Source organism: Chaetomium strumarium (genome assembly GCF_033439665.1).
Source record: "Chaetomium strumarium strain CBS 333.67 chromosome Unknown B0T15scaffold_3, whole genome shotgun sequence".
Taxonomy (NCBI): Eukaryota; Fungi; Ascomycota; class Sordariomycetes; order Sordariales; family Chaetomiaceae; genus Chaetomium; species Chaetomium strumarium.
In genome coordinates this window covers 1,019,902-1,047,692 of record NW_026944431.1, presented here as the reverse complement: position 1 = coordinate 1,047,692, position 27,791 = coordinate 1,019,902, and the positions used below count along the sequence as shown (strand labels likewise).

The 27,791-nt window shown below is 56.6% G+C and overlaps 8 protein-coding genes across 8 annotated transcripts; 4 read left to right on the top strand and 4 right to left on the bottom strand.

Moving 5' to 3' along the window:
- Positions 1–82: 82 nt before the first annotated feature.
- B0T15DRAFT_573552 (Pex12 amino terminal region-domain-containing protein) lies at positions 83–1,491 on the bottom strand (the record flags this gene model as incomplete). The annotated part of the gene is made up of 1 exon (XM_062870930.1): positions 83–1,491. Exon 1 carries the CDS (start codon positions 1,355–1,357, stop codon positions 83–85), a length of 1,275 nt encoding a protein of 424 aa, XP_062722374.1. The 5' UTR covers positions 1,358–1,491.
- An 88-nt stretch (positions 1,492–1,579) lies between these two features.
- On the top strand, positions 1,580–3,186 carry B0T15DRAFT_527670 (HotDog domain-containing protein). The gene is made up of 5 exons (XM_062868989.1): positions 1,580–1,781; positions 1,845–2,083; positions 2,194–2,323; positions 2,426–2,582; positions 2,776–3,186. The coding sequence occupies exons 2-5, from the start codon at positions 1,955–1,957 to the stop codon at positions 2,906–2,908; spliced, it is 549 nt and encodes a 182-aa protein (XP_062722373.1). The 5' UTR covers positions 1,580–1,781; positions 1,845–1,954; the 3' UTR covers positions 2,909–3,186.
- On the bottom strand, positions 3,187–5,764 carry B0T15DRAFT_412957 (uncharacterized protein). The gene is made up of 5 exons (XM_062865414.1): positions 5,444–5,764; positions 4,232–5,381; positions 3,790–4,168; positions 3,614–3,726; positions 3,187–3,540 (listed from the first exon to the last, which is right to left on the bottom strand). The coding sequence occupies exons 1-5, from the start codon at positions 5,600–5,602 to the stop codon at positions 3,290–3,292; spliced, it is 2,052 nt and encodes a 683-aa protein (XP_062722372.1). The 5' UTR covers positions 5,603–5,764; the 3' UTR covers positions 3,187–3,289.
- A 1,932-nt stretch (positions 5,765–7,696) lies between these two features.
- B0T15DRAFT_509951 (fungal-specific transcription factor domain-containing protein) lies at positions 7,697–10,869 on the bottom strand (the record flags this gene model as incomplete). The annotated part of the gene is made up of 3 exons (XM_062867833.1): positions 7,697–9,611; positions 9,670–10,545; positions 10,598–10,869. The coding sequence occupies 3 exons, from the start codon at positions 10,867–10,869 to the stop codon at positions 7,697–7,699; spliced, it is 3,063 nt and encodes a 1,020-aa protein (XP_062722371.1).
- Positions 10,870–15,312: 4,443 nt separating this feature from the next.
- Positions 15,313–16,514, top strand: B0T15DRAFT_146050 (uncharacterized protein). The gene has a single exon (XM_062861936.1). It carries the CDS (start codon positions 15,738–15,740, stop codon positions 16,374–16,376), a length of 639 nt encoding a protein of 212 aa, XP_062722370.1. The 5' UTR covers positions 15,313–15,737; the 3' UTR covers positions 16,377–16,514.
- Positions 16,515–16,961: 447 nt separating this feature from the next.
- On the top strand, positions 16,962–18,745 carry B0T15DRAFT_395320 (uncharacterized protein; the record flags this gene model as incomplete). The annotated part of the gene is made up of 2 exons (XM_062864777.1): positions 16,962–18,448; positions 18,565–18,745. 2 exons carry the CDS (start codon positions 16,962–16,964, stop codon positions 18,743–18,745), a joined length of 1,668 nt encoding a protein of 555 aa, XP_062722369.1.
- Positions 18,746–19,462: 717 nt separating this feature from the next.
- On the bottom strand, positions 19,463–22,051 carry B0T15DRAFT_145956 (major facilitator superfamily domain-containing protein). Its single transcript, XM_062861934.1, has 3 exons — positions 21,505–22,051; positions 20,779–21,446; positions 19,463–20,720 (listed from the first exon to the last, which is right to left on the bottom strand). Exons 1-3 carry the CDS (start codon positions 21,885–21,887, stop codon positions 19,726–19,728), a joined length of 2,046 nt encoding a protein of 681 aa, XP_062722368.1. The 5' UTR covers positions 21,888–22,051; the 3' UTR covers positions 19,463–19,725.
- Positions 22,052–23,615: 1,564 nt separating this feature from the next.
- Positions 23,616–26,352, top strand: B0T15DRAFT_509948 (fungal-specific transcription factor domain-containing protein; the record flags this gene model as incomplete). The annotated part of the gene is made up of 5 exons (XM_062867832.1): positions 23,616–24,046; positions 24,116–24,143; positions 24,353–24,826; positions 24,887–25,810; positions 25,894–26,352. 5 exons carry the CDS (start codon positions 23,616–23,618, stop codon positions 26,350–26,352), a joined length of 2,316 nt encoding a protein of 771 aa, XP_062722367.1.
- Between the last annotated feature and the right edge of the window lie 1,439 nt (positions 26,353–27,791).

The window sequence follows — 27,791 nt, the reverse complement described above, 5'->3', positions numbered from 1 at the left end:
ACGCCATGGTGATGCAAGCAAGACCCATGTTCCTCAACGCTTGCTACTTTGTACAATACAATACAACCCAAGCACAAGGACCTCAGACCATGATCCGTCTTAGCCCCTCGGTCCCGCCTAAGACACGCCCCCCGGTGACGGCGCATCTGCCCTCGCCGCTTTCCCACTTCCCCGTCCTCGTAGCCATGAACTTCTCTTGCCTCGGGTGTGTTCCAGTAAGCCACTTGTGGATGCAGGTGTAGCAGTAGACGACTCCCGTTTGACATGCGGTCGCCGTGGTGATCTCGCCTTCGCATATAGGGCATTGTTCCGAGTCTTCTGGAGCGGGGACCGTATAGATGGGTAAAAGAGACGACGCGGCAATCGGCGCCTTCTCCACTGCCCGCCTCTCCTTCTCCTCTTCGCTCAGCTCCACCTCCTCCCCTTCAAGCGCGCCCTTCTCCTTCTCCTGGGCCTTCTTCGGCCCGTCCGGCAGCCCCGTCACTACGGGCGGCGGCAGGTCCAAACTCTCTGCCGCCTTCCTCGACAGCTGCTTCGCGAAGTCCGACGCATACCACCACTCCAGGAACTTGAGCGCGAATATGCTCGTCGGCAGGACCAGCGACAACCCTGCCAGCAACCGCGCCCCGAGCGTCCTGCTCGCGCCACGCTTCGCCACCTTCTCCTCCAGCGCCTCGATCGCCCGGTAATCCGCGCCGTTCATCCTCCTGACCCGCGTCCCGATCAGCCACAGGAACGGGTTGTGGTACTTGGAGTTGTCGAACAGATACGCCAGATTAAACGCCAGCAGCGCAAAGTAATACGCGGCGTTGACGCTGGGGTAGACGTTCCGCAGGAACCATCGCGCCCAATACACGAACCTCTCCCGCCACGTGGCCCCGGCGCCCGGCGCGCGGTTGTACGCGGCGCCCAGCATCGCCCGCGGCGCATCCACCTCGTACGCCTCATCAAGCTTCCTCTTGAGATACGGCACGCCGACCACGACGGCCAGGTTGCGCCACACATCCCCCGAACTTAGCCGGAGCGCGTCGCGCACGGCGCCGGGCGCGGCGGCCGACGCGCGCGGGATCTCGGCGGCGAGGGACTTCTCGCGCTTGAGGCCGTAGAAGTGCTCGGTGAAGGAGCCACCGCGGGTGCGCAGGTAGTGGCGCTCGACGACGAGGGCGAGCAGCGCGTACAGCTCGTCGAACGAGTTGAGCACGCGCAGCAGGTGCCGCGGGTACCGGTGCGTGAGCACCGTCAGCAGGTAGCGCAGCGTCGGCGGGAGCAGAGACGAGAGATGCTGTTCCGAGAGCAGCTCGAAGAGCGACGGCTTGCCCTCGTCGAAGGTGTGCCGCGAGGCGAGCATGAATTCCATGGTGGGCGTGTCCCGGGTTTTCTGTGATGTATTTATTTATGGTGGCATTGGTATTTCACGACGTCAAGTTTCAATATGGAATGTTTGGTAGGAGGTTGAGGAAAGAAGCAGCTGAAGATTGATGAATGTGATCGATGATGCGCTGGGCCCAGTTGCGGTCAGCTAAGGTACCTTAGGTCGTTGCCCAATCGATAAGCGAAAGAGCAGGGGTAGTTACCGATGCCGAGGCACATCCATCACCCCGGAATTCAGATTGATAGGGGCGAGATGGAGCACGCGGGGTGACAGCTCCACAGCGGCAACCCTTATAAGCCAGGGGCTTCCATAAACAGAAGTATTCAGTTCAGAACTTCAGAGAGGCTGCATGTTGTTGAATGACATTGTGAGACGGGTTGAAACGGCGTTATCTGGTGTTACACTTCACGTAAGTGAAGAATTGCTTAAGATGCCATAACGTTATGAGCCAGTGCATTGAATGGTAACACAGCAACTACCTGGATTTATGCGGGCATATAAGAACCGAGACCCGACCCAACGTTTATTATACGTGACGTCTAAACCCCCCTTAGGTTCTTCACCTAACTTCCAAACTCAGCGATGTCTCAACGACAGACAAAACCGCAGAAACAGGCGGCCGCCTTCCTCCAACTCACCGGCGAGGAACGTGTCCGGAAGCTGATCAGCCAGTTCGCCGAGGATGCCGCCCGTCCCGTCTCCAAAGAGAATGCAGGTCAATTTTACAGTTTTGTGTACTTCAAGTCAAGTACACCCCATCAGTGTCTTACCTGACCCGATCCATGGATAACTGACAATAGCCGTTTCCTTCTCTACAACAGGAACCCGAATGGACACAGCGGCTCTTCCCCTTCCTGGCCCTGCACACCGTCTCGTCCGATCCCGCCCGGCCCTCAGTAACCTTCAGCTTCACGGTACAGCCGCAGCACTGCAACCGCCTGAACAGCCTCCGTATGTACATACATACTTCCTCCCCATCCCACCCCCTACCTAATAAAACAGAAAGGGGGCAACTCATTAACACCCGGTGCCATTCTGTTCATCTTGTTCCAGACGGCGGCTGCACAGCTTCCCTTTTCGACTTCTGCACCTCGACCCCGCTAGCCCTAGTCTCCCGCCCAGGCTACTGGTCCTATCTGGGCGTCAGCCGGACGCTGAACACGACCTATCTGCGCCCAGCGCCGGTGGGCACGACTGTGTTGATCGAATGGTATGTACTCCCCCCTTCCCCTCCCACCAACACATACACACACACACACACATTACATACCTTATTACCTTACATAACACGACGAACAACCAACTGGAAATTTCTGGTTGTTTGAGAGAAAGAGAAAGAGAAAGAGAAATAAGAAAACAAACTGACATTCGACACGACACTCTGTCCCTTGTGGTCCCAACAGCGAGATCGTGCAGATAGGCCAGCGGTTGTGCGCACTCCGCGGCGTGATGCGGCGGGCGACTGACGGTGTGGTGCTGGCGACCTGTGAGCACGGCAAGGTCAATACCGATCCTGCTGCTGCTAGCAAGGTTTGATATTGCATGAAAGTTGGGTGGGAGGATGGGGAGGGGCGGCGTGATGTTGCAGGGGTTGCAGGACTGAAGGTCTCCCAAGGCGTGTATATAGGTACCGTACCCATAGACGATAGATGGATGGGATCTGATGGCTGGTTGATTTTTAGTTGGGTTTGCTGGGTTGTCGCCATGTAAGTCGTGCGGTATTACATGCCCCTGAGATTCTAAACAACGGTTTATAGTAGCGGCTGGGTGCGGTATCACCTGAGCGATACTAGTAGCAGACACGATTAAGCAGAAATCGATATTCAGCAATCTACCATGCTAGAGGGAGAGAGGAGTAAGTAAGGTGCCTGCACTTCCCTCCCCTGTTTGTTGCTTCTCCTCCGGGCCGCATATCGACTAGACTATGTGGTTGCTGTCATCATCATCATCATCATCCTCCTCGTCCTCATCTAAATAATCCTCTGCATCCTCCTCATCAACCGCATTTAGCATGTCCTCCTCATCAATGTAAAACAAGTCGTCACCGAATTCATCTTCCAGTTCGTATTCATCGGCCCAGTCCCCCAAAGCGTCCGGGCCATACAGACCTTCCTGTTCTGCAGATTCGTCATAGTCGTCATCTGAATAACCGTCCTTATCATCGGCTACTACACGCCACCAAAGCGTCAGCATCGCGCGCAAACGTCCACAGACAAGAAAGCAAGCCAGAAAATAACCTACTCAGCGGGAAAAGGTCCTCCAGCAGCACCTGCGGACTGTCGTCGCTCGAGAACTCGCGGTCCGAGATCTTCCAGTAGGCCGTCGGCCCGCATGGTCCCTGCGGGTTATAGTCCCTGGTGACACGTGAAAAGTTAGCGGGAGACAAACACCCTCTTATTGGGTAGAGCATGACATACTTGTCAAACCAGTTCCCCACAACGCCCCTAGCCGACCTGATCCCGCCAAGCTGGACACCCTCGCTCTTCCACCGCTCCTCGCCATCGAAGATGGAGACCGACGTCCACCGGACCTCGCCCTCGGGCGTCATGCGCACGGTCCCGCGGAGGTCTGAATCGGCGTTCTCGTCCCACGACCCGTCCAGCGAGCGCGAGAAGCCATCGAAGTGCACCACTGGGTAGTCCGGGTGGTCGAGGGCGCCGGCGGGCTCGATCTTGGTGACGCGGATGCGCATCAGGATCAGCCTGGTCGCCTGGCTGGCATCGAGGGGCGCGCGGGGGAGATTGTTGGGCGCCCGGTCGACGATGGGGAAGTTGAAGCTGAAGAAGTCGCTGTAGTCTGTCCCTGTCGTATCAGCGCCTCTTATATCGTGGGCCCCTTTTTAGGTTACAACGAACTCACCAAGGAAAGAAACGACCCTCAACCAGCTCCCATTGATACCGAACGGATCTTGCCGATCCAGCTCCCTCATCTCCTTCTCCTTGCTCTGTTCCTTATCCCTCGACCAGGGAATGTAACTCTTACCCCAGACGCCCGCGAACGGCCTTCCCCACAGATGCCAAAAGATGGGGAACCGCTCCAGCCCCTTGGACCGAATATTCGTCCCGAGCACGAGCAGGATGGCCTCCACCTTCTCCCAATCGACCCGCAGCCCACCGGGACGACCGTCGGCATCAACCGTCCCAACAACTTCCATAAACGGCCCCCACTTCGAGCTGAGGGTGTACTCCCGCAGGTCGTACACCTTGGAACACGCAAGCGAGTACGCCCCGCCGCCCTGCCGCGCACGCCGCACCGCCCGCTTCCTGGCCTCCGCGTCCGTCGCGCCGGGCGTCACCCCGTCGTCAAGCCCTAGTCCCCACCCGTAGAGACAGTGCAGCTTGGCACTCATCTGGTACGTCTCCGACTCACTGGCCCGCCGCGGCTTCGGCACCCGCTTCCCAGTCTCGGAGCGGGTGCGACGCCTCGGGAGCGGCGGGAGCATAGGCGGTGGCGGTATAGACGCGTGCTCAAGGGCCACGGCCTCGTCTTCGTCGTCGTCGTTATCATCGTCGACGTCATGGGAGGAGGATTGGGACCCGTGGCGGCGGTGGTGGTGATGGTGGTGATGGTTGGCGGGCGATGGCGCTTCGCAGCCGTCTATCATCAGCCCGCGGCCGAGCTCGTAGAGGTAGGAGCGCGAGAGGAAGTTGGCGCGGGCGCGCGGCTGGTCGAAGGCCCTTGTGAGGAAGGCCATGTTGCGGGAGACAGGGAAGGTCTGCGCGCGGGATTGCCGCAGCATGGTACTGGTGGTGGGTTGGCTTGCGCTGGAGCCGGAGCCGGAGGTAGAACTGGCGGCGGCGCTTGCCTTGATCTTGGGGATGCTAGTAGTAGGAGGTGGGGCCACCCTGGTGGCGTGGTTGAGCAGACGGGTGACTGTGCGGTAGACAAAAGGGAGATGTTTTCGTAAGTCACTGTCATCTGTGCTATCTCTGGGAGAGCAGAGTTTCTTGAGCATGACCATATCGTGGAGCTCCTGCTCAAAGTCAAGGTCTCTGGTTGGGGGTTCATCCTGGAGAACGTCAGCTACCTGTCGAAGGACTCATTGAGCATCGAGCTTTGAAATAACTGTACCATGACTCGCATGTATACCGCCCGGCAGAGCGCATTGTTGCCTTTGATGAAGTTGTTCAGGCATCGGCACGTCACTGATATCCTGGCCAGGTCTTCAGGATCGACGTAGCCGAGGATGGCGTGCAGAATCTCCGGTGGGAGGTGTGTCAAGGCTGCCATGCTTGCGAAAAGACTTGACCTACTTGCTATGCCGAGCTGGTGAATTTGAGTTGCAAGTCGATCCAGGGTTGACAAGTTGATATGGCAAGCAGGGTTGAGAATTCCGGAGATTGCGGACGCCGTTGTGTAGTCTCCGACACAGTGCAGGATGCAGTTGTGAACATCCGGGCAATGGTGGTTATTGCCGTTCTTGGTTAGTGGTCTTGGCTGGGCACCTTAATTCTACGACCTCAGAGCAAGGTCCGCACGGACCCACGAGTAACGACAACGGAATTACCATAGCGCGCCACCCGCTTCTAGAAAACGATTGCAGGTATGATTCTAACCTGGTGGAACAGGCACCTCCGTAAGGAAGCGTTTTCCGACCTGCAACCTGTCCTCAGCATTGATTTAGCTATACATCAAGTTCAGCTCTATATAACACACTTGCTATGATAACGGTGTCTGCCCAGAAGACTGTCATATACTAAGGGTTCTGTCTCCGAGTCCCAATGTATTTTGGAGCCGTAAGTCTGTTTTCGAGCCCTAATCCATTTTAGAGCCGTAACTCTGTTTTGGCTCAGGTACTCCGGGTGCTATAGTTAGAGGAAGGTGCCATGGTTACCTAGGGGACTGTACCGTGCCTTCCTTCCTATATAGCCACGACGCCTACCCGGCACTCTTAAATGAATGTGATTGCCGTGCCGTAGTATAATGGTAACCGCGTAGACTTGTAACCTCGTAGCTCCGTGTCCGAACCCGTGCCTAGCTATTCTTTTATATAGACTTATAAACCTATAGATTTATAAACCTATAGAACCCTGGAACCGTAGAATCGTAGAACCGTAGATTACCTACCTACCTCCGTTTCCTCAGAACGGTCTGAGAAAACGGAGAGGTAGGTGGGGGTAACGTTTTACCCTAGTATTTTCCGACTCAAAAACAGCCTTCCCGAGAAAACAGATTCCAGGAAGAAAGTGGGGTCCTTATGAAAATGGTCATAAGCCTTTAAAACAGGCCTGCATTAGCAATTGCCGTTTGCCAAAATGAACGCCATCTTATTTTCGTCTGAGACAGTTTTCACACTACGAAATCGTACCTGCAACCGTTTTCTCCGAACCGGGTGGCGCGCTATGGTACATACGAATAAGGTACTTAACCAGTATTTCTTCCGTAGACGTAGGTACGGATATCTTGAAGGCCTACAGAGAAAGTCATACTACCTCTTATACGGCGTAACTTTACTCACCGTATTCACTCTAGCCAGAAGTATGCTTACGATAATCGAAGTCCGTGAACCGAGACTAAGCGGTCTAAGCTGTATTACTCACATACAATCCCCATCGGAGCTGGATTATAGATCTTGGTCACCATCCGACCGACGTAGCTACCAGGTCATATCTCACTCAAGGTCCGGGAATGCGTCCCAGGCGCCATAAGAAGGGTAGAGTGTAGGCAGCATGTCATCAACATCCGTGGACAATCTCCAGACTCCAGGTGTAACCCCCACCGCGGGAATCCTCTGTCTCACTGCTGTGTTTTGAAGCTGAAATGCGAAGGGGAGCTTGGTGGTGAGCTTTTTGTATATTTATCCTATCTTGTGTCGGGTCACAGGCTCGGTAGACATCATGACCGAGCGCGTATGCTTGCTCTCAAAGTCTCGCCACATAAGGTAGGTAGTGAGGCTGTGGTAAAACGGTAGTACCCATACGCACATGCTTAGCATCGATCATGATTGATTTCACACAGCCCCTCCTTATATTCCCTCTGAAGCGATCCAAACAGGTATCATTCATGTATTGTACTTGAAATTTGTAGCGAAAAGGGGTATAGCCAAGATAAGATCACCAAAAGAAGCAGAAAAGGGGGTTGTTGTCAAGCAACAACGTCCAGCTACTAGGAAGAATAATGCCACCGCCGAAATGTTGTCTTCGCTGAAATCATGCTTCGCCTTCCCGGGTATAAATCTCTTTTTTTGTTGTGAATCCGCCAACCTTTCCCACCACATGCTCGCGAAAAGCAGATGACCTCCCGCCCCCCGTTATCAAGTATACAGCAATATCAGGTAGCGAACCGGGCGGTCAACTCCCGTCATCAGCACCCCGGAGTATACACCTACACCACGTTCTGCCCCGCATTCAGAAGAATGCAGTTATTCATCAGCGTGGCTCCCTCGTGCAGCAGCTCCCACCGTGAGTCCCCAAACGTGTCCTTGAGCATCATCAGCAGCGGCGTGTTGTGGCTGATGCCCTTCATCGACTTGAGCTCCTCGGGCGACGACACGTTGCCGTACTTGATGAGGTATTCGCGCATCAGTCGCACCTTGTCCTGCTGCATCGTCGGCATCGGGATCGTCGGGCTGGGCCCTTCGAGCGCGAACCCGTAGCACCAGACCACGAGCGCCGCAAAGTAGAGCACCCACGGCCTATTAAGCAGCACATCGTCCCGCGCCGAATACAGTTCCTCGTGTCGCCCGTATCCGCCGTTCGATCCTGGTGTTTGCACCGTGTCCGGGAGCATGACCGACTGGAGGAACTTGAGCGCGTAGTACGTCGCATCGCGGGCTTTTGCTGACGGCGCCCAGATGTCCTTCATCCGCCGCTGCGCACTGTTGAGGTCCTGAGGGCCGATAGCCCGGCCGAGCAGTCTCTTCGCCCTCGCAAAGATCTGGCAGTCGACGATATCCACGTGCATTGCCATGTGCGCCAGGTGGTGCAGCACGATCCGGCTCTCGAACACCACGTCGGCCTCGTTGCGGTTGCTTGGGTCGTAGTAGGGATCCGCCGACACACTGCCGCGTCGGAGCAATGTCTTGTCAAAGTCGCTCTTCCACGAGTCAAAAGCTCTCGTCAGTGTGCTTCGCCACTTATCCCGCCCGCCGAGAGCCTGCGAGACCCCGCCGCCAAGTGAATTGATCTGTAGGTCGCGCTGGTTCATGTGCCAGCTCACGCTGAGAAGACCAGCCATGAGGATGGTGCGCCCGAAGGAGTTCGTCTGCACTTCCTGGTTGCTAAGGGTCCGCTTGAGCCCCTCGAGAAACGAGATGGGCTTGTTTCCCACCGACATGAGGTTGGATTCGATTCTTGCCACCTCCGAACCGCTCGTGGCTTTCCACAGCTTGTCATCACAGGGCAAGGGCAAGCGCATCTCGTGGGCAACCATGACTGTCGAGTGGCCGAACATGGTGGCATGGATCGAATCGATGACGAACGCTGCAAACGCAGCCCGTCGCGTCGTCTCGTTGGTGACCCAATGGTTCCACCACTCCTCGGGGGTATGAGCGGCACCAGATGTCGACGACTGCCTAGAGCCGTTTGCCTTGTCGTCTGTCCTGGGGTGCGGCGGGGAGTCGAGGGCTGATTTTCCAATCAGCGCCCTTCCGCGGCGCATGAGTGTGATTGTGGTAGCGTGGTGGATGTGGGCCCGCTCGTGGAGTTCCCTCGTTGAGTACATCTTCTCATATAATTCGAGTAGTAACAGCGTCTGGAACACCCATAGCTTGGCGGGCGGCCTGCAGTTAGGGTCCTGGAACATCTCCCACCTGAGATGCCACGCCAAGAAGTTAGAGAGTTGCGCGCCCGCCTTTGTGACCTTCTGCCCATGCGCCTTGTCCAGGCACGCAGCTCCGATCGTCATCATGGCTATCAGCAACAGATTAGGCGTCTTGTCTGGCGAAAAGGTCGGCTTGTGAAGGATGGGCACTTGGTCGCTGAAATGGTCCCAATACGACTTGATGTACTCCTGCATCATCCTGCGGCTGAGGATGTGGTTATCATCACTGCGGTCGCCCTCGATGATGGTGTCTCGCTGCCGCTCAACGGGCGCATGACCGTTCTCGTGGAATCTTTCCTTAATGAACTCGAATATCTCGGCGCTCTTCTCCTCCGAGATGATCGACTCGGGAAGGCCCTGATCGAGGAGGTTGGTGACGGACATGACCTGCTGTGGCCCGGCTGACGCCGGGAAATAGCCTATCTGGTTGGGATCGTTATAGTAGGGCATGTTATACTGAGTCGACATGTCTGCGTAGCTGTGGTAGGGTCAGCGCCAGAACAGCACATACATCTCGCGGGTCGCGAGAGACTCACTTGTAGCCCTGAATCGGAACCCCAGTCATGGGTGAGTTCTCGCCATGAGTGTTGAAGAGATACGCCACGAAGTCTTCAGGGATTGCAACATAGGGAGACTTATTAAGGATGCTATCACTCCCGAAAACGGGCATCATCTGTTGCATGCCCATCTGGTCCAGGAGCATCATCTCACCGGACGCCTGAGGCTGCTGATCTGTGTACTCGGCCGACGTCGAGGGCGCATAGGCTTGCTGCTCATCCCGGGCTACTGTCCCAGCCGATGACGTCGCAAAATCGGACGGCGGAAGGCTGAAAGGGGGGAAATTCTGAGGCGGGACAAACGGCATCGCGTGGGCCGACTGGGGCGTGTTTGTGGGCTGGCTGTGGTAGCCAGGTTGCGCCGAGATGGGAGATAATACGCCATACGGGCCGACATTCGTCTGAACCGATGGCCGTCGCGGACCGGGTGGGGAGTGATGCGGCGGCCGTTGGGCAATGTGGGTGTAGTTTGGATCATGATGCATGTAGTCGACGCCGTTGGGCGCCCCGTTCGCGTAAGTTGCTGGGGGCGTGTTGGTCATCGGCGTATAGGGGCTTCCCATTGCATCTTTGGGAGAATGGTATTGAATGGACATCGACCGACCCTTGGTGTATGCGGTCCCTGGCCGGTTGAGTTCCGGAGATGCGGAACCAGCCGGCGGGAAAGGTGGCCTGTGGTCCGTTACTGGCGATGACTGGCTCATCATCGAGTCCTTACGATTCAGCGCTGAACCCTTGGCGGTATGGCGATCCTTGTGGCGGTTACATAAGTCCAGGCGGACAAATGTCCTCTGGCAGTCACCGATCCCGCACTTGTAGACCTGCTTTGGGTTGTGGTTCAGCTGGTGGCGGTAGCTTGCACCATGTTAGCATCGTCGAGCACGGGCCGTTGCTTGCGGGGACATACAGATGCTCCGCCCTAGAGTAGCTCTTGCCGCAGCCTTTCTCCGGGCACTCGAACTTCTTGTCTAGTCCCTTGCGGCTCCGCCTCCGCTTCCGGGCGGGTCCTTCCGAGTTGGAGGAGTGCGCCGCATCCCCTCCGCCTTCGCCATCATCAACATCGTCCAGGTCAAGGCCTTCTACGTCCTTATCGTTAGATCCGCCGCGCGGGCGGCCCCGCTCAGGCTCCGATTCCTGCTTGACATTGTCCGGAGAGGGCGTCTCCTGAAGTGGCGGCATGGTTTGTCTGGATCGAGCGGCAGGGACCGGCGCTTTGATTTCACTTGGTTGAGAAGCGAGAACCGATGCCATGCTCAGACCAGTTACCCCATCGGCAAACACCGGCACTGTCTAGGGCTGTCGCACGATCAAGGTGACACCGGCTCGTGACCGCCGTCTCGCAGGAAGATTTCTAAGGTTACGCTGTAGCCCTGCACTGGAAATCTTCCGGTGCAGAAGTTGGCGAATCGGGACGGACCGATGGCAGACCAGTCAAGACGGAGGCTCTGTTCCAGATCTCAAAAATGAAGCAGCGCTTTGGGCGACGCCGGATAGGGGCCGACACAGTATCCTGAATCGCAACGGATGGAAGGAACGACTAGCTATGCCTCACCGGAGAGGATACTCGTGTCAGAATCGGTCTGAACCTCACCGGAACCAAGCTTCGGATGGGCTCAGGGTATCATGGCTAGAGCACGCGGCTGAACATGCTGCAGGTAGTATCGGAGATGGAATGAGCCGAGGTTAGGTTGCCTAGACCGGCGTCCCAAGAACTTGGACGGAAGTTGTCGCTTTCTGCAGGGTAGCCCAAGTGAGAAAAGGGTGAGTTTAAGCAGTTCCTATCAGAAAATCAGCGAGGAACAGGAGTTTGGATGACAGCGGCTCGTTGCGGGAAAATCAACGGAAAGTGGTTCGCTAATAGCCCGGCGCACATTGGATCGGATTGGTAAAGGCCTGGGCAGCCGAGAGGAGCGGGGGCAGAGAGGCCGGGGTGCGGCGAGGTGGGCCGGTCGTGGAGAAGGGGTGCCGAGGGGATGCGCCAAGACACTGCACGCAAGACCCGGTGGACCAAGCGCTCGGGTGGAGCTCTTAAAACCACAATGGACAGGGCTCGAGCAGAAGAACAAGGGAGGGCGAGGGATAAAAAATCATCTCCACCGGTCCATTGTTTCGCATGAGCGGTTGGTGGTCCCTCCGTGTGCACCACGAAGCAACGAGCCAACAGAAGCGAGGAAGACTCTGTGCAGCGGGATCGAAAGTGTTGGGCAGCCAACAATGCCACGCCGTTGGTTACCGTCCATTTCAGTGCAACTTGCTGCAGGTCGCTGCACTTCGATGCTGCGGGTTTGGGGTTATGCTCGGCAGCCCAGCTCCAGAAAGCTGCGCAGATGGCATCTGCGCACTGTCCAGGTCGAGTCCGTGAGGCACCATCACTCTCGGAGACAACGTGTCTTCGGGACTCGGACGGTGGGTAGAAAATATCTTGACAACGCCGGGTCGAAAATGGAATCCGGGCCTCCAGGACCGACACGGACCGAGGCGTGGAAGAAAAGGAAAATGCGGCTGCATACCTGGCAAGGAGACGCACTTGGGAACCTTCGCTACCCAGGGGACCGGTTTGCACGCTGATGATATTAATAGATACTGTGCCTGGAGAGTTGGCGACTGTGTTCGCGGTGACCGGTCATAAAACAACGTGTTGGTGCGTACGTACGCAGCGCGTCTTGACCAGAGATGGAATGTCTTCACGCGATCTGGCGTCTGCTGAGTCTCCCCAGCTCTTGTCGATGCTGTAGCTCTGTCCGACCTTGGCTTCCCGGGGTCGGGAAACGATGTTGTGGGAGAGCGGGAGAAGAGAGATGGAGAGGACGGGAGTGTGGGGGTCTTATTCCCTGCAAGCGTGTGGAAAAGGTGACGGCCGCAACAGGCTGTTCTGCCGTAGCCGAATTGAGGAAAGGCGACCACCCACTTCACGACCAGGGGCCGGGAGGACGGGTGGGTTAGCCCAACCTAACCCGTGCGGCCTCCTCCGTGGTCTGCGTACCTGCTCCCCCATTTTGTGTTTCGCTGCAGGTGAGATGCATCAAGATGCGGCCACATGCTCGCTAATATCGACTTGCTTCTGGGTTGGTGCGCGCCTACGGGAGCGTGGCCGGCTGCTGGAGATATCTGGAGCATCCATGTTGCAGCCGGCTCGGAGGAGCGGGGTCTCGACTTCCGGCCAAGGTCCTGCACAGGCACGCATCCAGAGTTACCGAGAACACTGGATGCCCGAGTCTGAACTGTTCCACAAAGGCGGGATCTGCTAACGCACGCAGAGGTTCTCCTTTCGATCCAGAATTGCGACTTGGCCACAGACGGTCGTTGCTCATCTCTTGAACAATAGAAAGACGCCACCACTTCATGATCCACTTCATGCTTGGATGTGGCGCGTCTTGACCTCTGCGACTGGGACTGTGTACCTAGGGCATCCGGGGTTCAGGCGGGGGCTGACAACCAAAGGCTACTAACGTCACAAGGACAGCATGACTAAGTGTATGTGGTTTTGTAGTGTCCTTGCCTGTGGAAGGCACCTTTCCGAATTGTGCGTGGCCATCCCACAGGCAACACCAGGAAGTATCTTCTCGGACGGTACGGGGACGGCTCTTGGGGCGCTACGCGGCTCTCGGTGCTGCCCAGCGGATGACATAGTTAGGACGGCCTCTCCTTTCCATCTCATGCCCAACCGGACGGCGGAGTCACCCCGCTTTCTCCGCCTGTTCTTCACATCTGGGGTCCGGTTCCGCACCCCGAGGAATGAGTTGCTAACCACCTTGTTCGTTGCTGAGCGTTGGCTTCAACTTGCCACACTCGTAGCGATTGACCATTTCGGGGGCTCTCGAGTCCTCCATGCTCGAATGCTCGAGCGACGACAAGGCAAGAGTGCGGCGTGGGGTGCTCCTTTGGCTGATGAATCACACAGGGGTAACCCTGTCGGGGTGAATTGGTTCGTTGAAAGAGAATGTGGGGACTGGGGAAGGCTCGCCTGATTGGCGGAGCGCGCATATTAGGCTTCAAATCTCCACTTGTTTGTACTGTTATAAAAGCAAAAGCCTCATCAGGGATCCATTTCAAGTTCTTCGCATTGCTTTCCGCCAGCCAAGCTATTTTGCCCATTAATAACTATCTAGCTCGAAGTTGGCATTCTCTTTGAAACCGCCTGGATGAATGACCAATAGTCTTGCCGTTAGTTGAGAAACTTGTGTTTCCTCGGAGTCACCCGAAATGGGAAAGCTCCACGGCCCGGGGAGGTACGTTTTTGAGTGGTCACCCGCAAGACCGAACATCCAACACGGTTAGCCCAGTGCCTTGACCGAGAGCTTTCCACCGATCGTGTCCGAATGGGTTGATGAGTGCCTGATGCTGGAAAGTGCCTGCATTCCTCAATCGTCAGAGAAGCAGCGTGTCATCGGCCCCAAACCGGAAGTTGCTATATGTCAAACTGCTCGTGTATCCGTATGTACCGTAACAATACATACATCGCTTCAATTCACTGACACCTCGGCCCGGCTCCCAGGTCCCTTCGTTGAGATCGCCGGCCGAGCCTGGACCACGCCGGTGTGGGAGAGATGCTCGTATGAGATCGTCGCGGAGCATTTAACTGTCGTCAGCGGCGTGGGGTGTCGAGGAACGTTCCCCAACCTTCTGCGTCCAGACCAAGAACTGATGCTTGGTGGAATATTCAATATTGGGATGTCAAACCCATCCACAGCGCCTGACCAGTCTTGATGCGCAGCGATTTGCCAGGCCAAGCCCTAGGGCTCAATGTGCGGTGGCCACCGGTGACTCTAGCGGCAGGCTCTCAGCTGCAGGTCGACCAAAACGGAACTTGAACCAGATGAACTCACCACTTGAGTCTTCAGTTCCATGGTGGTTAGTGTGCACATATGCTCATCCGTACCAGAAATCCTTGCTAAGGTAATGAACCCTCACTCGAATCCGGAGCGCAATGAGATATTCCATCTTGGATCGAGCGCCTATCTCCAGGTATACGATGAACACACATACGTAGAAGGAGGGGTATAACTAGAACGAGTTGCTGAAGTGTCTTACTTGTGCCGCTGAGGCTGAACTGAAACAGTGGCAGCACCGTTAAACTATTGGGCAACTCTCATGGGAAAGCTGATGATCCTCCCATTTCTGGAATTGATGTACCTAGGTGTCTTCCATTGCAGAAAAGGGCTCAGTGAACATAGGAGATCATTGAGACGGCCCAAGGGGACACCTGCATACAGCAAGCCCTCCCGTCTTTGCTGAGCAGCTCCCCGCCATGGCGACGTCTCAACCGAGCACCTTGCAGATGCGCAGATTACTGATGGTGAGCCAGTGGTAAGTGCAGCATGTCATCAATTCTGCCTCCGATGTTCGTAAATTCAAAACCCGCTAACATCGGAGCCGGATCACCAATTCAGGGCCGTAGACCTCTCCATCCGTTGTCTTCCGAAAGCAATGCTATCCCTGATAATGCGACCAAACGCCCTTGTTGAACTTCAATACAAGTGATTAGGCTTTGCGGGCCGCCCCTACCGTCCGGCAATCCTTACTCGGGCTACCCCACTTCGCGCGGTGAGAGATCAGTCGAAGTTCAGCAGTTCGAGGATGGTGAATTTATTAGGCTTTCCACTTTCATCAGATACTCATGCTGATCACTTTAGGAAAGTCATGGATCACTGACACCGGTTGTCGGATCAAGCTGGCTTGGGACATTACCGAATGGCGGCCCGGTGGCGTAACCTTTCACGGCAGGCCGGGCAATTGAGGAAATGTGACCCAGCAAGCTGGTTCTTGTGCCACCAGGCACCCGGTGGTCCGTGCCCCCCTCGTACTCCACCCACCCTGTCCCTCTGTCGTCAGAGCTCAGGGTATCCTGCGCTTGTGACACAGGGCTGCAATCTCTTTCCACAGGCCCGTCCCTCTCCATGGTCCAATGCACACTCCTACAGCGCATCGTCGCAGCACATTCCCGCATCCTGTCCCGTAGGATGTGATTTTATTCGTTCGGACAACATACCGGCTTCTTTTACTTGCCTGCAGAAACACCAGCCTCCTTGCAACCACCAGGTTTCCACATGGCCCCCTCAAAAGCCGCTCGGAGCGGTCAGGACGATCCGAAGGCGGACAACGCTTCCGCCAAAGAGAAGAATGGAAGCAGTACCGGGGCCCAGGCTGGCACCAAGATGCGGCGGGTTGCGAGCAATGCGGGCTCCAACTTGCGTGAGGTGACAAACGCGAGCGCTGTGAACGCAACAGCAACTGCCGACTCGACAGCCAACGCACCAGAGGCCAACACACCGGGAGTAAGCATCCCTCAGTTCTTTCCATCGCCTATTCGCTCCTGCGTGATCCATTTACTGACATTATCCCCGTTCAAACAGCTGCAATGGCCCGCCTTTGACAGGGACGTTCTGCACGCCTACCGCCGAGCCTACCGGCTCAAGACGCCGACCGCCTTCGTCAGCGACCACCACGAATGGGTCCTCACCCAGCCGGGAAGCATTGGCCTCTACTCGCCGACAATCGCACGGCGCAAAGAGTTTCGCAGGCAAACCAAGGACCAATTGACCAATGTGGTGCGGAAGCACTTCAATGGTCTGGGCGTGCAAGAGAACGACATCATTGTCGACTTCCTCCACAAGGTTCGGAGCCAGAATATCTCGAAGGCGAGGCTACGACGGAGTACAGATGTACATCAAGAACCCGAGCGATAATGCAGCACACGAGACGACGACACAGGGTCCGGGAAGTTCAAATCTTTCTTGCATCTCGAGCGCTGATAATGCGGCAACAATAGCTGGCAGCGAGGTACTCCGTATATTGTATGGGATGGATACCCTGCACTTTTTTGCATGTCATGGATGTCATCGTGCTACTGGTCATTTGGCGTATGGAGCATTGGTGTTCATAGTTTGATGTCGTGGCTACGTACACAGCTGAAAATGTTTCACCACCCGCGCAGCGCTTCGGCTTTTCTTGTCCGGCAGCTATTAATTGAAGAAATCGCGGGTCGCGCTCGGCGGGGCCCACAGAAAGTGATGGTTGTTTCTAGCGTGACACAAGCAGGTCCGTGCGTATCTGCCTTTGGCTGTCAAGCGATCTTGACTTATCCTCCATCGTCCAACGAGAGCGGCCCAAAAAAAGTTGCCGAGTCTTGAAGTTGCAAAAGCCGAGCTTGGGCAAGAGACCTGCCGCAACGACTTTCCGTGCTGTGCTAGCAACGAACAGCAAGACGCCGACTCGGAATTGGTGGTTGTCGCGGGTATGCAAATCACTAGAAGCTGCAAACATTGGATGCGATGAGCACGAGTATCTTCCCCAAAGCGGCGCTTCCGGTCCGGCAGCTCTCCCCGGCGCAAATATGCCGTCGCCAGAGGTTAAAACCATGCGCTGCCCGATCCGCCCCTGCCGCAAGCTACTCGGTGGTTTGTAGAGCTCCTGGTCGACCGTCGTCAAAACCGCGGGCTCAGCCGTCTGTTTCTCGGCCAAGGGTTGGTCCCCAAGCGAGGCGCTCCGGCTCCCCCGCAGCTGCTCACAGAGGACAGCATGTCTACTTCCACACAACCCGGCCACTACTTGCTACACCAAAGGACCCCTACGGCACGCTGGGAGTCAGCAAGAGCGCATCCGCGGCCGAGATCAAGAAAGCCTACTACGGCCTGGCGAAGAAGTACCACCCAGACACGAACAAGGACCCCAACGCCAAAGACAAGTTCGCCGAGATCCAGTCAGCCTACGAGATCCTCTCCGACCCCAAGAAGCGGGAGCAGTTCGATCAGTTCGGCGCCGCCGGGTTCGATCCCAGTGCCGGGCCCGGCCCCGGCCCGGGCGCCGGCCACCCCTTCGGAGGCGGGCATCCGTTCAGCGGCTTCGGTGGATCGGGCGGCTTCGGCGCCAACATCAACTTCGACGACATATTCTCGGCATTCACAGGCGGGGCCAATCCCTTTGGCGGGCGCGGCGGGCGCGGCGGGCCGTTCCAGACGGAGATCTTGCAGGGCGAAGACATCGAGGTGCAAGTGACGGTGTCGTTCATGGAGGCCGCCAAGGGAGCCAGCAAGACCATTACAACGCTTCCACTGGTGACATGCAGTACGTGCAGCGGCAGCGGTTTGAAGCAGGGCACCAAGCGGTCCAGTTGCAAGACGTGCGGCGGGACAGGTACGCGCGTGCACTTCATGTCGGGCGGGTTCCAGATGGCCAGCACGTGTTCGAGCTGCGGCGGGAGTGGCGTCGCGATCCCCCGTGGATCCGAATGCGGGTCGTGTCGGGGTGAGGGCGTGGTCAGGGAGCGCAAGACGCTCACGGTCGACATCCCCGGCGGCATAGAGGACGGCATGCGACTGCGGGTCAGCGGGGAGGGTGACGCACCACTAACCGGCCGTGCCGCCGGTCAGGACGTGCGCGGTGTCAACGGAGACCTCTACGTCTTCGTCAAGGTTGCGCGCGACCCGCAGTTCAGTCGGGAGGGGTCGGACATCCTGTACACGGCCACCATCCCGCTCACTACCGCCATCCTCGGCGGCGAGGTGGTCATCCCGACCCTCGAAGGCGATGCCAAGGTCCGTGTCGCCACCGGCACCAACACAGGCGACAAGATGACGCTGGCGGGCAAGGGCATGCCCAAGCTTGGCGGGCGGCGTGGACGGATGGGCGACCTCAAGGTGGAGTTCCGCGTCGCCATGCCCAAGTACCTCAGCTCCAACCAGCGGGCGCTTGTCGAGATGCTGGCGGACGAGCTAGGCGACAAGTCCGCCAAGCGGATCATGAACCTGCACAAGACGACGTGAGATCCCTCCCTTGCCCCGACCTTCCTCCTTCCCTCCAGACACCGTCCACCCGCTTATCGTAAAAATCCCCGGAAGCCATGATGTTTAACACCAGACCCTTCCTTTCATTTAGGGCTTCCGCAAACGACAACGACCCCGAGTCCCACAAAAACGAAGGCTTCCTGAAGTCCCTCTGGCATAACCTCACCAACCATCCAGCGCATCAGCAGAAGCCATCTGACGGCAGTGGCAGCGAAAGCAGTGGCGACTCTGATGCCAAGAAAAACAACCAATCCGGCACCGGCTCGTCATGAGCTAAGTAGACACCGCACAGTACCATCACCCAACGAAAACAAAGCAAAAAGCGAGAAAGCCGCAGCAGCAGCAGGGGGCAGGTTGACTGAATGGACGACAGTACGGTACAGTATGGTACGGCATTCCGGATTCTTCAAGTTGGCTAGGCAAGCAAGGGCAAACCTACCTAAGGTAGATGCGTGCCCTAGGTATCTTGGGTGGCATTGCCTTCCGTCTATTGTATATGCAAAGGAACTTAACTAGAGAAGGTTAGAAGAGATGGATGGATGTTGTATGTATTCTGCATGGGGCGGTGTTTTGGAGGGTTGTCATCTCAATACTCTCGAATGGTTGTACATGGAGGTATATTCTGGAGCTGGACGATGGGAAGTTGTTGCAATGTGCCCTTGCAACTTGTACTAGAAGATGTACTTGTACAGTACTAGAACACCCACACCTCTTGTTGAATCAGAATCAAGACAAGACCACTCTGCAAACCACGAACAGCTTGAGGACTCGCTCCTTCGAGAGACTGCCTGGATCGTCCGGTCTAGTCGATAGATGTATGTGCTTTCAAGTTGGTGGCCGTTTTGGATCTGTTGCACAATCTAAGACTACCTTAGCCTGGTCCGTAGGTACAATACCCTACTCAGGATTCAGGGAGAGGGCAGGGGGCGAAGAAAACAGCACACACAGCCGAGGAAAGAAAGGGCGCAAAGAACGTAACATAGCAACGCTGCCAATCGGAAATCCCGTGTTATTTAAGCCATGTACAGTATGGCATACCATGCAGATGATAGACGTCTTTGCCCATACCCTCCAGACAAAGATCAAAACCGCAACGCCGGGGCACAACGCAGTCGATGGGATGGCACAGCGCCGTCTAAAATCAGAAGCAGACGCCGTTTCAGTCGCTGAAATGCAAGTTCTAACGATAAAAGCCCTGCCCATTTCCCCCCACACTAGGCTTCGGGCCGCTCAACCGTTCAAAGGAAAAACATCAATACCGCCCAATTCTGTCTTTCTTCTTGTCGTACCGAGCCCACTCCCTCACTGCTGCACCCAGCATGACGCTCTTACTCTCTTCTGGAAGCGTAGTAGATCCACCATCTGAGATGGGCCTCTTATTGCTCTGCCCAGGGGCTGGTTTCCTCAATACCCCCCTCCCCACCGACCGTCTCCCTCCCTCCTGTTCCTCCCTCGACCACGACGACTCGGACCCCTCGCCGCCGGCGCCCTCAAAGAAAGGCTTCCCAGGCATCGGCCCGGGACTTGGCTTGGGATTGGGACGCTGAATGGGCAATTCGATGCTAATAGCGGATCCCGGTTGAGTGGACGGTGACTCGCCGGGGCCCCCCGGAGGAGCGGGTGGGCCAGCTGTGTTCTTGTTTTTCTTGATACTCCTCCATTCCATGCCGAATGCACAGAGGAGTGACGCAAAGGCAAGACCCATGGAAGTCAAGAAAATCTTTTGGCAGGCATTGTTGTAGGCTTCGATCACCAATCCGACCTGCTCTGGGGGGAAGACGTCGGAGAGGTTGGTCATGCCTTCCGAGACAATGGTCTTCGGGTTGAATCCTGGGATGCCGGATAACCGGGAAACGAGCAGATTGGTGAGGATGGTTTGCCCTACGGAAGTAAACACTGCACCGCCGAGCTGTTGTACAAAGAAGTTGATGGCGATGCCTATGCTGACATCCTCCTTATGTAGGACAGCTTGGGCGGCAAGGGCCGCCGTCTGCATTCCAAATCCCAAACCAAAGCCGGCAAGGAACTGGTAGACCACCCAGTGCGCTGTAGGACTGCCGGGCTTTAGTGTGCTCAGAAGACCCTCGCCGATACACATGATGGAGGGAGCGATCAGCATCGAAGGGACGTAGTAGCCGATCCTTTGTATCATGGCGCCCGACCCAATGCTCGACACAACCAGGCTCAGCACCAGAGGTAGTGTGTAGATGCCTGATTTCATGGGGTCAACCTGCTTGACAGCTTGGACTATAACACATGGGTCAGCAATTGCCCAAGCGGTGGAAACTGAGCAGTCCAAACTTACACCACACTGGCACGTAGTACACCAGTATCAGCATCGACCCTGCTAAAAAGAAGGTGTAGGCACTTCCAAACGCAATGCTCTGCTGTTTTATCACCTTGGGGGGAACCATGGCGGTCTCGGGCCTCAGGATCTGAATGCCGACGAACGCCATAGTGCAAGTCGCAAAGACGACGAACAGCAGAATGATGCGCCACTCGTTCCATTTATACCTCGAGCCACCCCATTGGAAGGCGACGAAGAGGCAGACGACACCCGGCAGCAAAAACACGAGACCGAGGGGATCCAGTCGCTTGAGATGTACGCTGAGGCTCACCGATTCCTGCTTCTCCTTTGGCGGGTTCCAGCAGAAGACCATGAAGGCCAACGTTACGGCGCCGATCGGAAGGTTGATGTAGAAACACCACCGCCAAGTAACGCCGTCTGTGAATCCGCCGCCGATCAAGGGTCCCAGGACAGAAGCCGCGCCAAACACCATGCCGAATATACCCTGGAAGGCGGCCCGCTTATGCAGCGGGATCATGGGGATCATGATCAACATGGAGCCGGAGAAGATGCCGGCCGAGCCAAGGCCGGCAATGGCGCGGCCGACAATGAAGGCAGCTGAGCTCGGCGCCGCTCCACAGATTGCCGATCCGATCTCGAAGACCACGATGGTGAGCAAGAAGGTCCTGTGCAACACGGTTGAGCAACATCCACGCAGGGGGGCGTGTCACGGGGGCGGCGTACCACTTCACATCGTAGAACTTGTAAATACGGCCGAAGACGAGCTGGGCACAGGCCGTCGTCAACATGTACGAGGAGCCATACCAGCCGATGTCGCCCAGCGCCTTGAACTCGTCCGAGATGCGGGGAACCGCCGTGGCAACGATCGTCCGGTCGAGGGCGACAAGGAAAAGGGCGAGGAAGTTACACAACAGGATCAGCCAGAAGCGGACGCTCCTGGGACTGAACGGGGCGTTTGCTTCGCTCGCTGCACCCGGCGGCGGGAGAGGCTGCGAGCGCGAGGACGACAACTTCTCGGCATCGCTGGACTCGGCTTGCCGTACACTGCTCGGGGTGATCTGTTTGCTGCCGGCGGATGTCGAAGAATACCGTGAGTCGGAGGCCATGGTGAGAGGGTCCGCGAGACGGCCAGCGGCGTCCGCAGTCGGTGGGTTGGTTCTGTATGAATACTGGTCCTCTGTCGACCAACTGAAGGAGAGCCAAGCCCCGAAGGAAAGAATACCAGTAGGGTCGGTGGCAGTTCAAGGTCTCTAAATACACGCTTGGAGAGGGCGAGAGGAGAGGAGGTGCATCTAGGCGGATGTGATGCGGGAAGGAAAACGAAGAGGCAGGAACTTAAGTTACGCCAGGCTCCGCGAAATTTCCTGCAAGACGGAGATGCTGGGAGGTCACCGTAAAATGACCCGGTGACGGGCGGAAGGGTGATCATGTTGAATTACCACTTCAAGTTGTGCACTGGCAACTGTGTGTTATATGGAAGCTGCGACCTACCTCGCACCAGCTGCGCTGTGGACTGCGGATGCGGCTGCTGCCAGGTGCAAATCTAGGAGTCAAACTGAAGTCAGCTAATACATTCCATACTCTGAGCTTTTCCATCCTCCGGACAGTCTCAGAGCTAGCACCGGACTCTTGGTCTCGGCTCTGCTTGTTGTCTGACATCCATGGATGTCTTGCCTTGGTGTTATGGCGATGTTTATTGGCGTGGAGTTTCCCCATCGGAGTCGCTTCAACCCCCTTGCAAGTGGGATTACAATTAACACGGGCTGGCTCAGCGTTTCTCATGCCAGACAGCAGCAGAGCAGATCTGGTCTTTTGACTTTTATGTTCAGTTCCCAACATCCAGTCAACTGTGAAGTCGGCCGTCCCAGCCAAGCTGGCGCTGGTTCCCAAGGCGATGGTATCGGACAATGGCTCGGTCCCGAAACGCCCCTTATTCTGTTCCAGAGCTATATGTACGGATTACTTTGGGGTCTCATCGAGGCTGCCGGGCCGTCGCCGGCTGACAGCACGCATGCAGGGCTCCTGCACCGTTTTCGACCCCTCCAATGCCGGAAATGGAGAGGAGCGGTTCCTAACTCCGTCGCGGGTGCTGGTTCTCCTGGGGGAGAGCACGGCAGGGACACAGTTGTTTGCTTTTGCTTTTGGCGGGAGCGGCGTGTGCGTCGATTGTTCCCCGGCATTTAGGAGGTTGGCTGTGGTCACCGTAGCGGAGGTGTGCCACCCCTTGCTCTCTTTTTCTCCTCACCTCGCCGCCGCCGGCCCCTTGTTCCTTGTGTCGCCCTCCGCAACTTGCTGCATCTGCTGCTCCTACTGCAACTGCTGTCTCTCCTGTTGCGCATTTCAACAAGATCCGGGCGAGGGCCGCGCTTTGAGACCCGCATCGTCGCATGCTTTTTTTTTATCCCAAAGAACTGGCGTACGCCACCCCGCATCCTTCTGCCAGCTGCCAAGCACACCTTTTCGCGTCTGCTCGCTGCGCCCCGCGCTGTCGGCATTCCGGGCTCGCCCAACAAAGTTGTTGCCGGCGGGTCATCGCAGCACTCGTTACCGAGCGCTCGGGCGAACCAAGAGGCCCCATCTCGCGTGATCGTCCGAACAACTTTAGATCTCGACCCCGCTGGTATTGCGGGTCTGTCAAAAGCGATCGGAACTGCCAGGCCCCGGGCCGGGCCAGGGCCAGGCCCGCGGTCTGCAGTCTGAAAGCTGAAAGGGGGCACCTGATTCGGGACGGCAGATCCTACACGCTTCCTCGGAACCGAGCGGGCTCGCCCGTCAGTCCTGCCGACCCGGACCCCCAGGTCAGGACCCTTTCATAACCATACACCCCCTACGCCATGGCCGTCCAACAGCCTCCTCCCGAACCGCCTCCGCCGCCGTCGCCTCCGCGGGCGCCCGTGCCCGAACCGGCGGCGATGAAGTTGACCAGGGGCCACTCGTGTGTCTTGTGCCAGCAGCGAAAAGTGCGCTGCGACAAGCAGAAGCCGTGTGCCAACTGCGTCAAGGCCCAGGTCGAGTGCCGCGTAATCCCGCCGCAGCCGCCCCGGCGCCGGAAGAAGAAGCCGCATGAGCGGGACCTCATCGAACGCCTCCGGAAGTATGAGTCCCTGCTGTCCCAGCACGGCGTCAACTTCGAGCCCATCGCCCATGACTTGAAGGTCTCCGACCGCGTGGACGATGTGGAAGACCTCGAGCACGATCTCACCGGCCTCAAGACCTCGCCATCCAGCTCCGCTGACCATGTCTCGCCGGGCCAGGGCCATTACAAGTTAGTTCCCGCCCCCCGAGTCATCCAGCTGTCATCCTGCCCGTCACCATAGCTGACCCTTCACGCAAGGCAAAAATGGGCCCCCATGATGCGTGAGGTAAGCCATCCTCTGTCGCCGCTGATAGATGCGTCTTCTCCGCTTGTTGTTCCCGTTCTCCGTTGATGTCGCCTCGCTGTCCCGCGTCTAAGTGGCCACCACCTCATTGTACCTTGCCCGACGGCTTCATTTCCCTTTTGAACTGCGTCTAGGAGCGTGTGAGATGACAACCCCAGTGGCGGCTTTCTCTGACCAATGACTGCGCGCAGTACCGAGGGCCGGATGATGATTCCTCGGACGAGGATTACGAGGGACCGACACTACATCATGCGTACGATACCATGTTTGAGAACAGCGACGGCTTTCCGTTCGTTGTCGGCGGCTCCCCGGCCAGCGTGACCAATGCCCACCCTGCAGGCATCCAGATACTCCAGCTCTGGCAGATCTACATCAGCAACGTCAACCCGCTGCTCAAGGTCACCCACGCGCCGACGTTGCAGGCGCAGATCATCAGCGCCAGCGCGAACCCGGCGAGAATCCCAAAGCCTCTCGAAGCTCTGATGTTTTCGATCTACTTCGCGGCCATCACATCGCTGACCGAGGAGGAGGTTCAGAGCACATTTTCGGAGGACCGGGCGATCCTCCTCGGGAAGTTCCATAATGCCACACAGCAGGCGCTCGTCAATGCTGGCTTTATGCGGTCCTCCGAGTTGATGGTTTTGCAGGCCTTCTTCCTATACCTGGTAACTTCCCATTAATCACAATCATTCTCCTCGTCGACCCGATCGCTGACGCATCGGTAGCTTTGTGCCCGGCCCTATGTCGACCCCCGATCTATGTTCGGCCTTCTCGGTTTAGCCTTTAGGATAGCCACCCGGTTAGGCCTCCACCGAGACGGAACGCATTCTGGTTTGTCGCCGTTCGAGGCAGAGCAGCGGAGGCGGCTGTGGTGGCAGATTGTCATCTTCGACAAGCGCATTGCCGAAATCACGGGCTCGACCGTCAACGCTCTCTCTTCGTGCGCCTGCGACACGAGATTGCCGCTCAACATCAACGACTCGGATCTCAACCCCCATGCCAAGGGTCAGCCAGGGTCCTATGCCGGTCCTACCGAAATGCTCTTCAGTCTCACCCGCATCGAGCTCACCATCGCGGCGTCGTCCGACAATGTCCGTCGGTCTATCACCACGCCCGGAGGACGGCCGTTGCACAAGCCGATGGTGCACTACAGCCCATCCCCTGCTTCTCCCGACGTGGTGTCGCACGTAGCCAATGAGAGCCTGCCGGAAAACCTGGTCGCGTTCTGCTCGCATATGGAAAATACGTACCTCAAACACTGCGATCCGAAGATTCCATTACATAATTTCACGGTGTTGATGACACGGCAAGCGCTGTGCAAGCTGCGCATCATCGACTTCCTGTGCCGCACAGCCAACGCCGACAATGTCGACCAAAACGAGCGCGACGCTTACTTCATGGAAGCCCTCCGCATGGTCGAGTATGACAACATCATCCAGAGCTCCGCCATGTTACAGTGTTTCAGGTGGTACACGTACGCGCACTTCCCCCTGCCCGCCTATCTCTGCCTGGTCTCGGAGCTGCGGCATCGAACCACCGGCGAACTTTGCGAGCATGCGTGGAATGTCATGATCGAGAACCACGAACGGCGCGGCCTGCTGAGACGCCACAACCGCAACCCCTTGCACATCGCCTTTGGCCGCTACTTTGTCAAGGCCTGGGATGCTCGCGAGGCAGCAGAGTTGCAGCTCGGCCGAACGATACCCACACCAAAGATTGTACAACTGCTTAGGAATACCTTGGGCAGGCCGAGACGGGCCCCTCCTCCTCCTCCTCCTCCTCCCCCCAGGCGCTGAATGCTGCTGCCATGGTGGGAGCGTCCGGGGGGCAACAGGTCCCAGTGCAAGCTACGCTGCCACCCATACAAGGCAGCGCCGCGGGCATGCCCGCCGTCGGAGACATGAGCGCTGGTTCCGCTAACATGTCAGCCGGGATCTACGCCAGCAAGCCGATGCCACCACAGCATACGACCGCACCTCATATGGGCAGCGTCAGTGCAGCGAACAGCATGATGACGGATGACGCCATGACCTATCCGGGATATGACAGCATGGGTCACGTCTTCTCCAACGCCGGGGGAATGCAAGATGCGGACATGGCGGCGATGGATTGGAACTACCTCGTCCAGCTCAGTTCCATGGGGGCGTTTAATCCCACGAGCGGGTATTACGTCCAAGGCACGGGGGCTTAATTTAGGGACTCAGATGGGTATTGTCGATGGGGGCAAGTCAAATACGGCTCATGATCGACCCCACACTTCAGCAGCGGACCGGACCGGACCGGACCGTGAAAGGGGAAGGCCCGTCCACCTAGGTACGGGCACCCGAATAGGTACAGGCACCCGAATCACTGTCGAGGTACAAGTACAGTCAACAGGCGGGAGGGAAAACAGGGATCTGGCAACAAAGCCATTCGATTACGCGGCGGCCTCACGGCAAGGGAGGCGTTGGTAATTCTGGAGTTGGGTGTTGGCATTGATGAATCTGAAGGAGTTTTCGGTATCAACTGAAGGAATCAGGCGTACATTATTTTTGGAACGTATCATATACCTGGGAACGAGCCCGCGCATTTGCGTCCATCCCCGACGTTCTCTTTTGCGATATTCATGTTTTCTCTACTAGCGACTGATACCATCCATCTGATCTGTCTCTTTAGAACAACTCTCAGATACGACGGCACCTATCATCGTCTCATACTTAATGATGAATCATGAACCAGTGACATTTAGAAATTGGGATATATATATGTCACTGTACCGTTTACCATGCCAATTCCGGAGAACTTTTAATGCGGAAGACGGCCCTGTTATCGCCTACTTTTAGGTCTTTCTTTCTACATACGCCGGTCGGAACGTTTTGAGATAGGTTCCGATATTCTGGTTTCTTCCTGCGGCAGAGTCAGCTGTTTTGTGATCTACATACATACTTAGGACAACTTGAATGTAGTAGTTACCCCGCCGCCGTCTTGTCATTTCACACCAGTCATTTCAGCGCCGTGACATGCGGCTGGCTGGCTGGCTGGTTTGGTGGCACTGTGACACTATCGGCGGTCGGAAGGTTGACATGCCGTCTCACTCAGATAGACTGAGGCAGGCTTTGTTTTGCTGCTCGCGGATCGGAGAGGCGGTGCGGTCGTTCTGGGTTTTTTTTTTGCTTGCCTTTAACTTCCTGGGGTGGGATGGGATGGATGTGGTCATAGGTTACTTAGGTTAAACACACGCCCGTTAGATCTGGCTTAAGTTGTTTCTTTCATCGATGGTGCACCCTAACGGGTTTATTTACTATCCTTATCTACTTTGCTTTCTCCCCAGCTGCTGAATGCATCGTCAGCCTTGTCGGCGAAGACTTCCCTCAGAGTCCTTGGTTGGTACTTACCGAATCAACCGCAAACCCATAACCCTTATAGGAATCCCAAGCTCTCCGTTGATGTTGGGCCAGTTGGTTACTTTGGAGGAGATCGGTTGCATAAGAAAGTCCGGAATATCTATATATCAATGACTTGCGATCCATTCACTCACGGCTTTCATGGAAGGCGAGCATGTCTCGGGATAACCCCGTTATCCACCCCTTCAAAACTCGCCCAAACGACATCATCACAAAGCGAACAGATGGCTTCTTGGTGTTTTGAAGC

Coding starts and splice junctions, on each gene's coding strand:
- B0T15DRAFT_527670 (XM_062868989.1), top strand. CDS start 1,955: ATGTCTCAACGACAGACAAAACCGCAGAAACAGGCGGCCGCCTTCCTC. Junction 2,084..2,193: donor GTCCCGTCTCCAAAGAGAAT/GCAGGTCAATTT, acceptor TCTCTACAACAG/GAACCCGAATGGACACAGCG. Junction 2,324..2,425: donor CAACCGCCTGAACAGCCTCC/GTATGTACATAC, acceptor ATCTTGTTCCAG/ACGGCGGCTGCACAGCTTCC.
- B0T15DRAFT_412957 (XM_062865414.1), bottom strand. CDS start 5,602: ATGGCAGCCTTGACACACCTCCCACCGGAGATTCTGCACGCCATCCTC. Junction 3,727..3,789: donor GTGGGGAACTGGTTTGACAA/GTATGTCATGCT, acceptor ACGTGTCACCAG/GGACTATAACCCGCAGGGAC. Junction 3,541..3,613: donor GGAGGACCTTTTCCCGCTGA/GTAGGTTATTTT, acceptor GGTGGCGTGTAG/TAGCCGATGATAAGGACGGT.
- B0T15DRAFT_146050 (XM_062861936.1), top strand. CDS start 15,738: ATGGCCCCCTCAAAAGCCGCTCGGAGCGGTCAGGACGATCCGAAGGCG.
- B0T15DRAFT_145956 (XM_062861934.1), bottom strand. CDS start 21,887: ATGGCCTCCGACTCACGGTATTCTTCGACATCCGCCGGCAGCAAACAG. Junction 21,447..21,504: donor AAGTTCTACGATGTGAAGTG/GTACGCCGCCCC, acceptor CGTGTTGCACAG/GACCTTCTTGCTCACCATCG. Junction 20,721..20,778: donor GTACTACGTGCCAGTGTGGT/GTAAGTTTGGAC, acceptor CATGTGTTATAG/TCCAAGCTGTCAAGCAGGTT.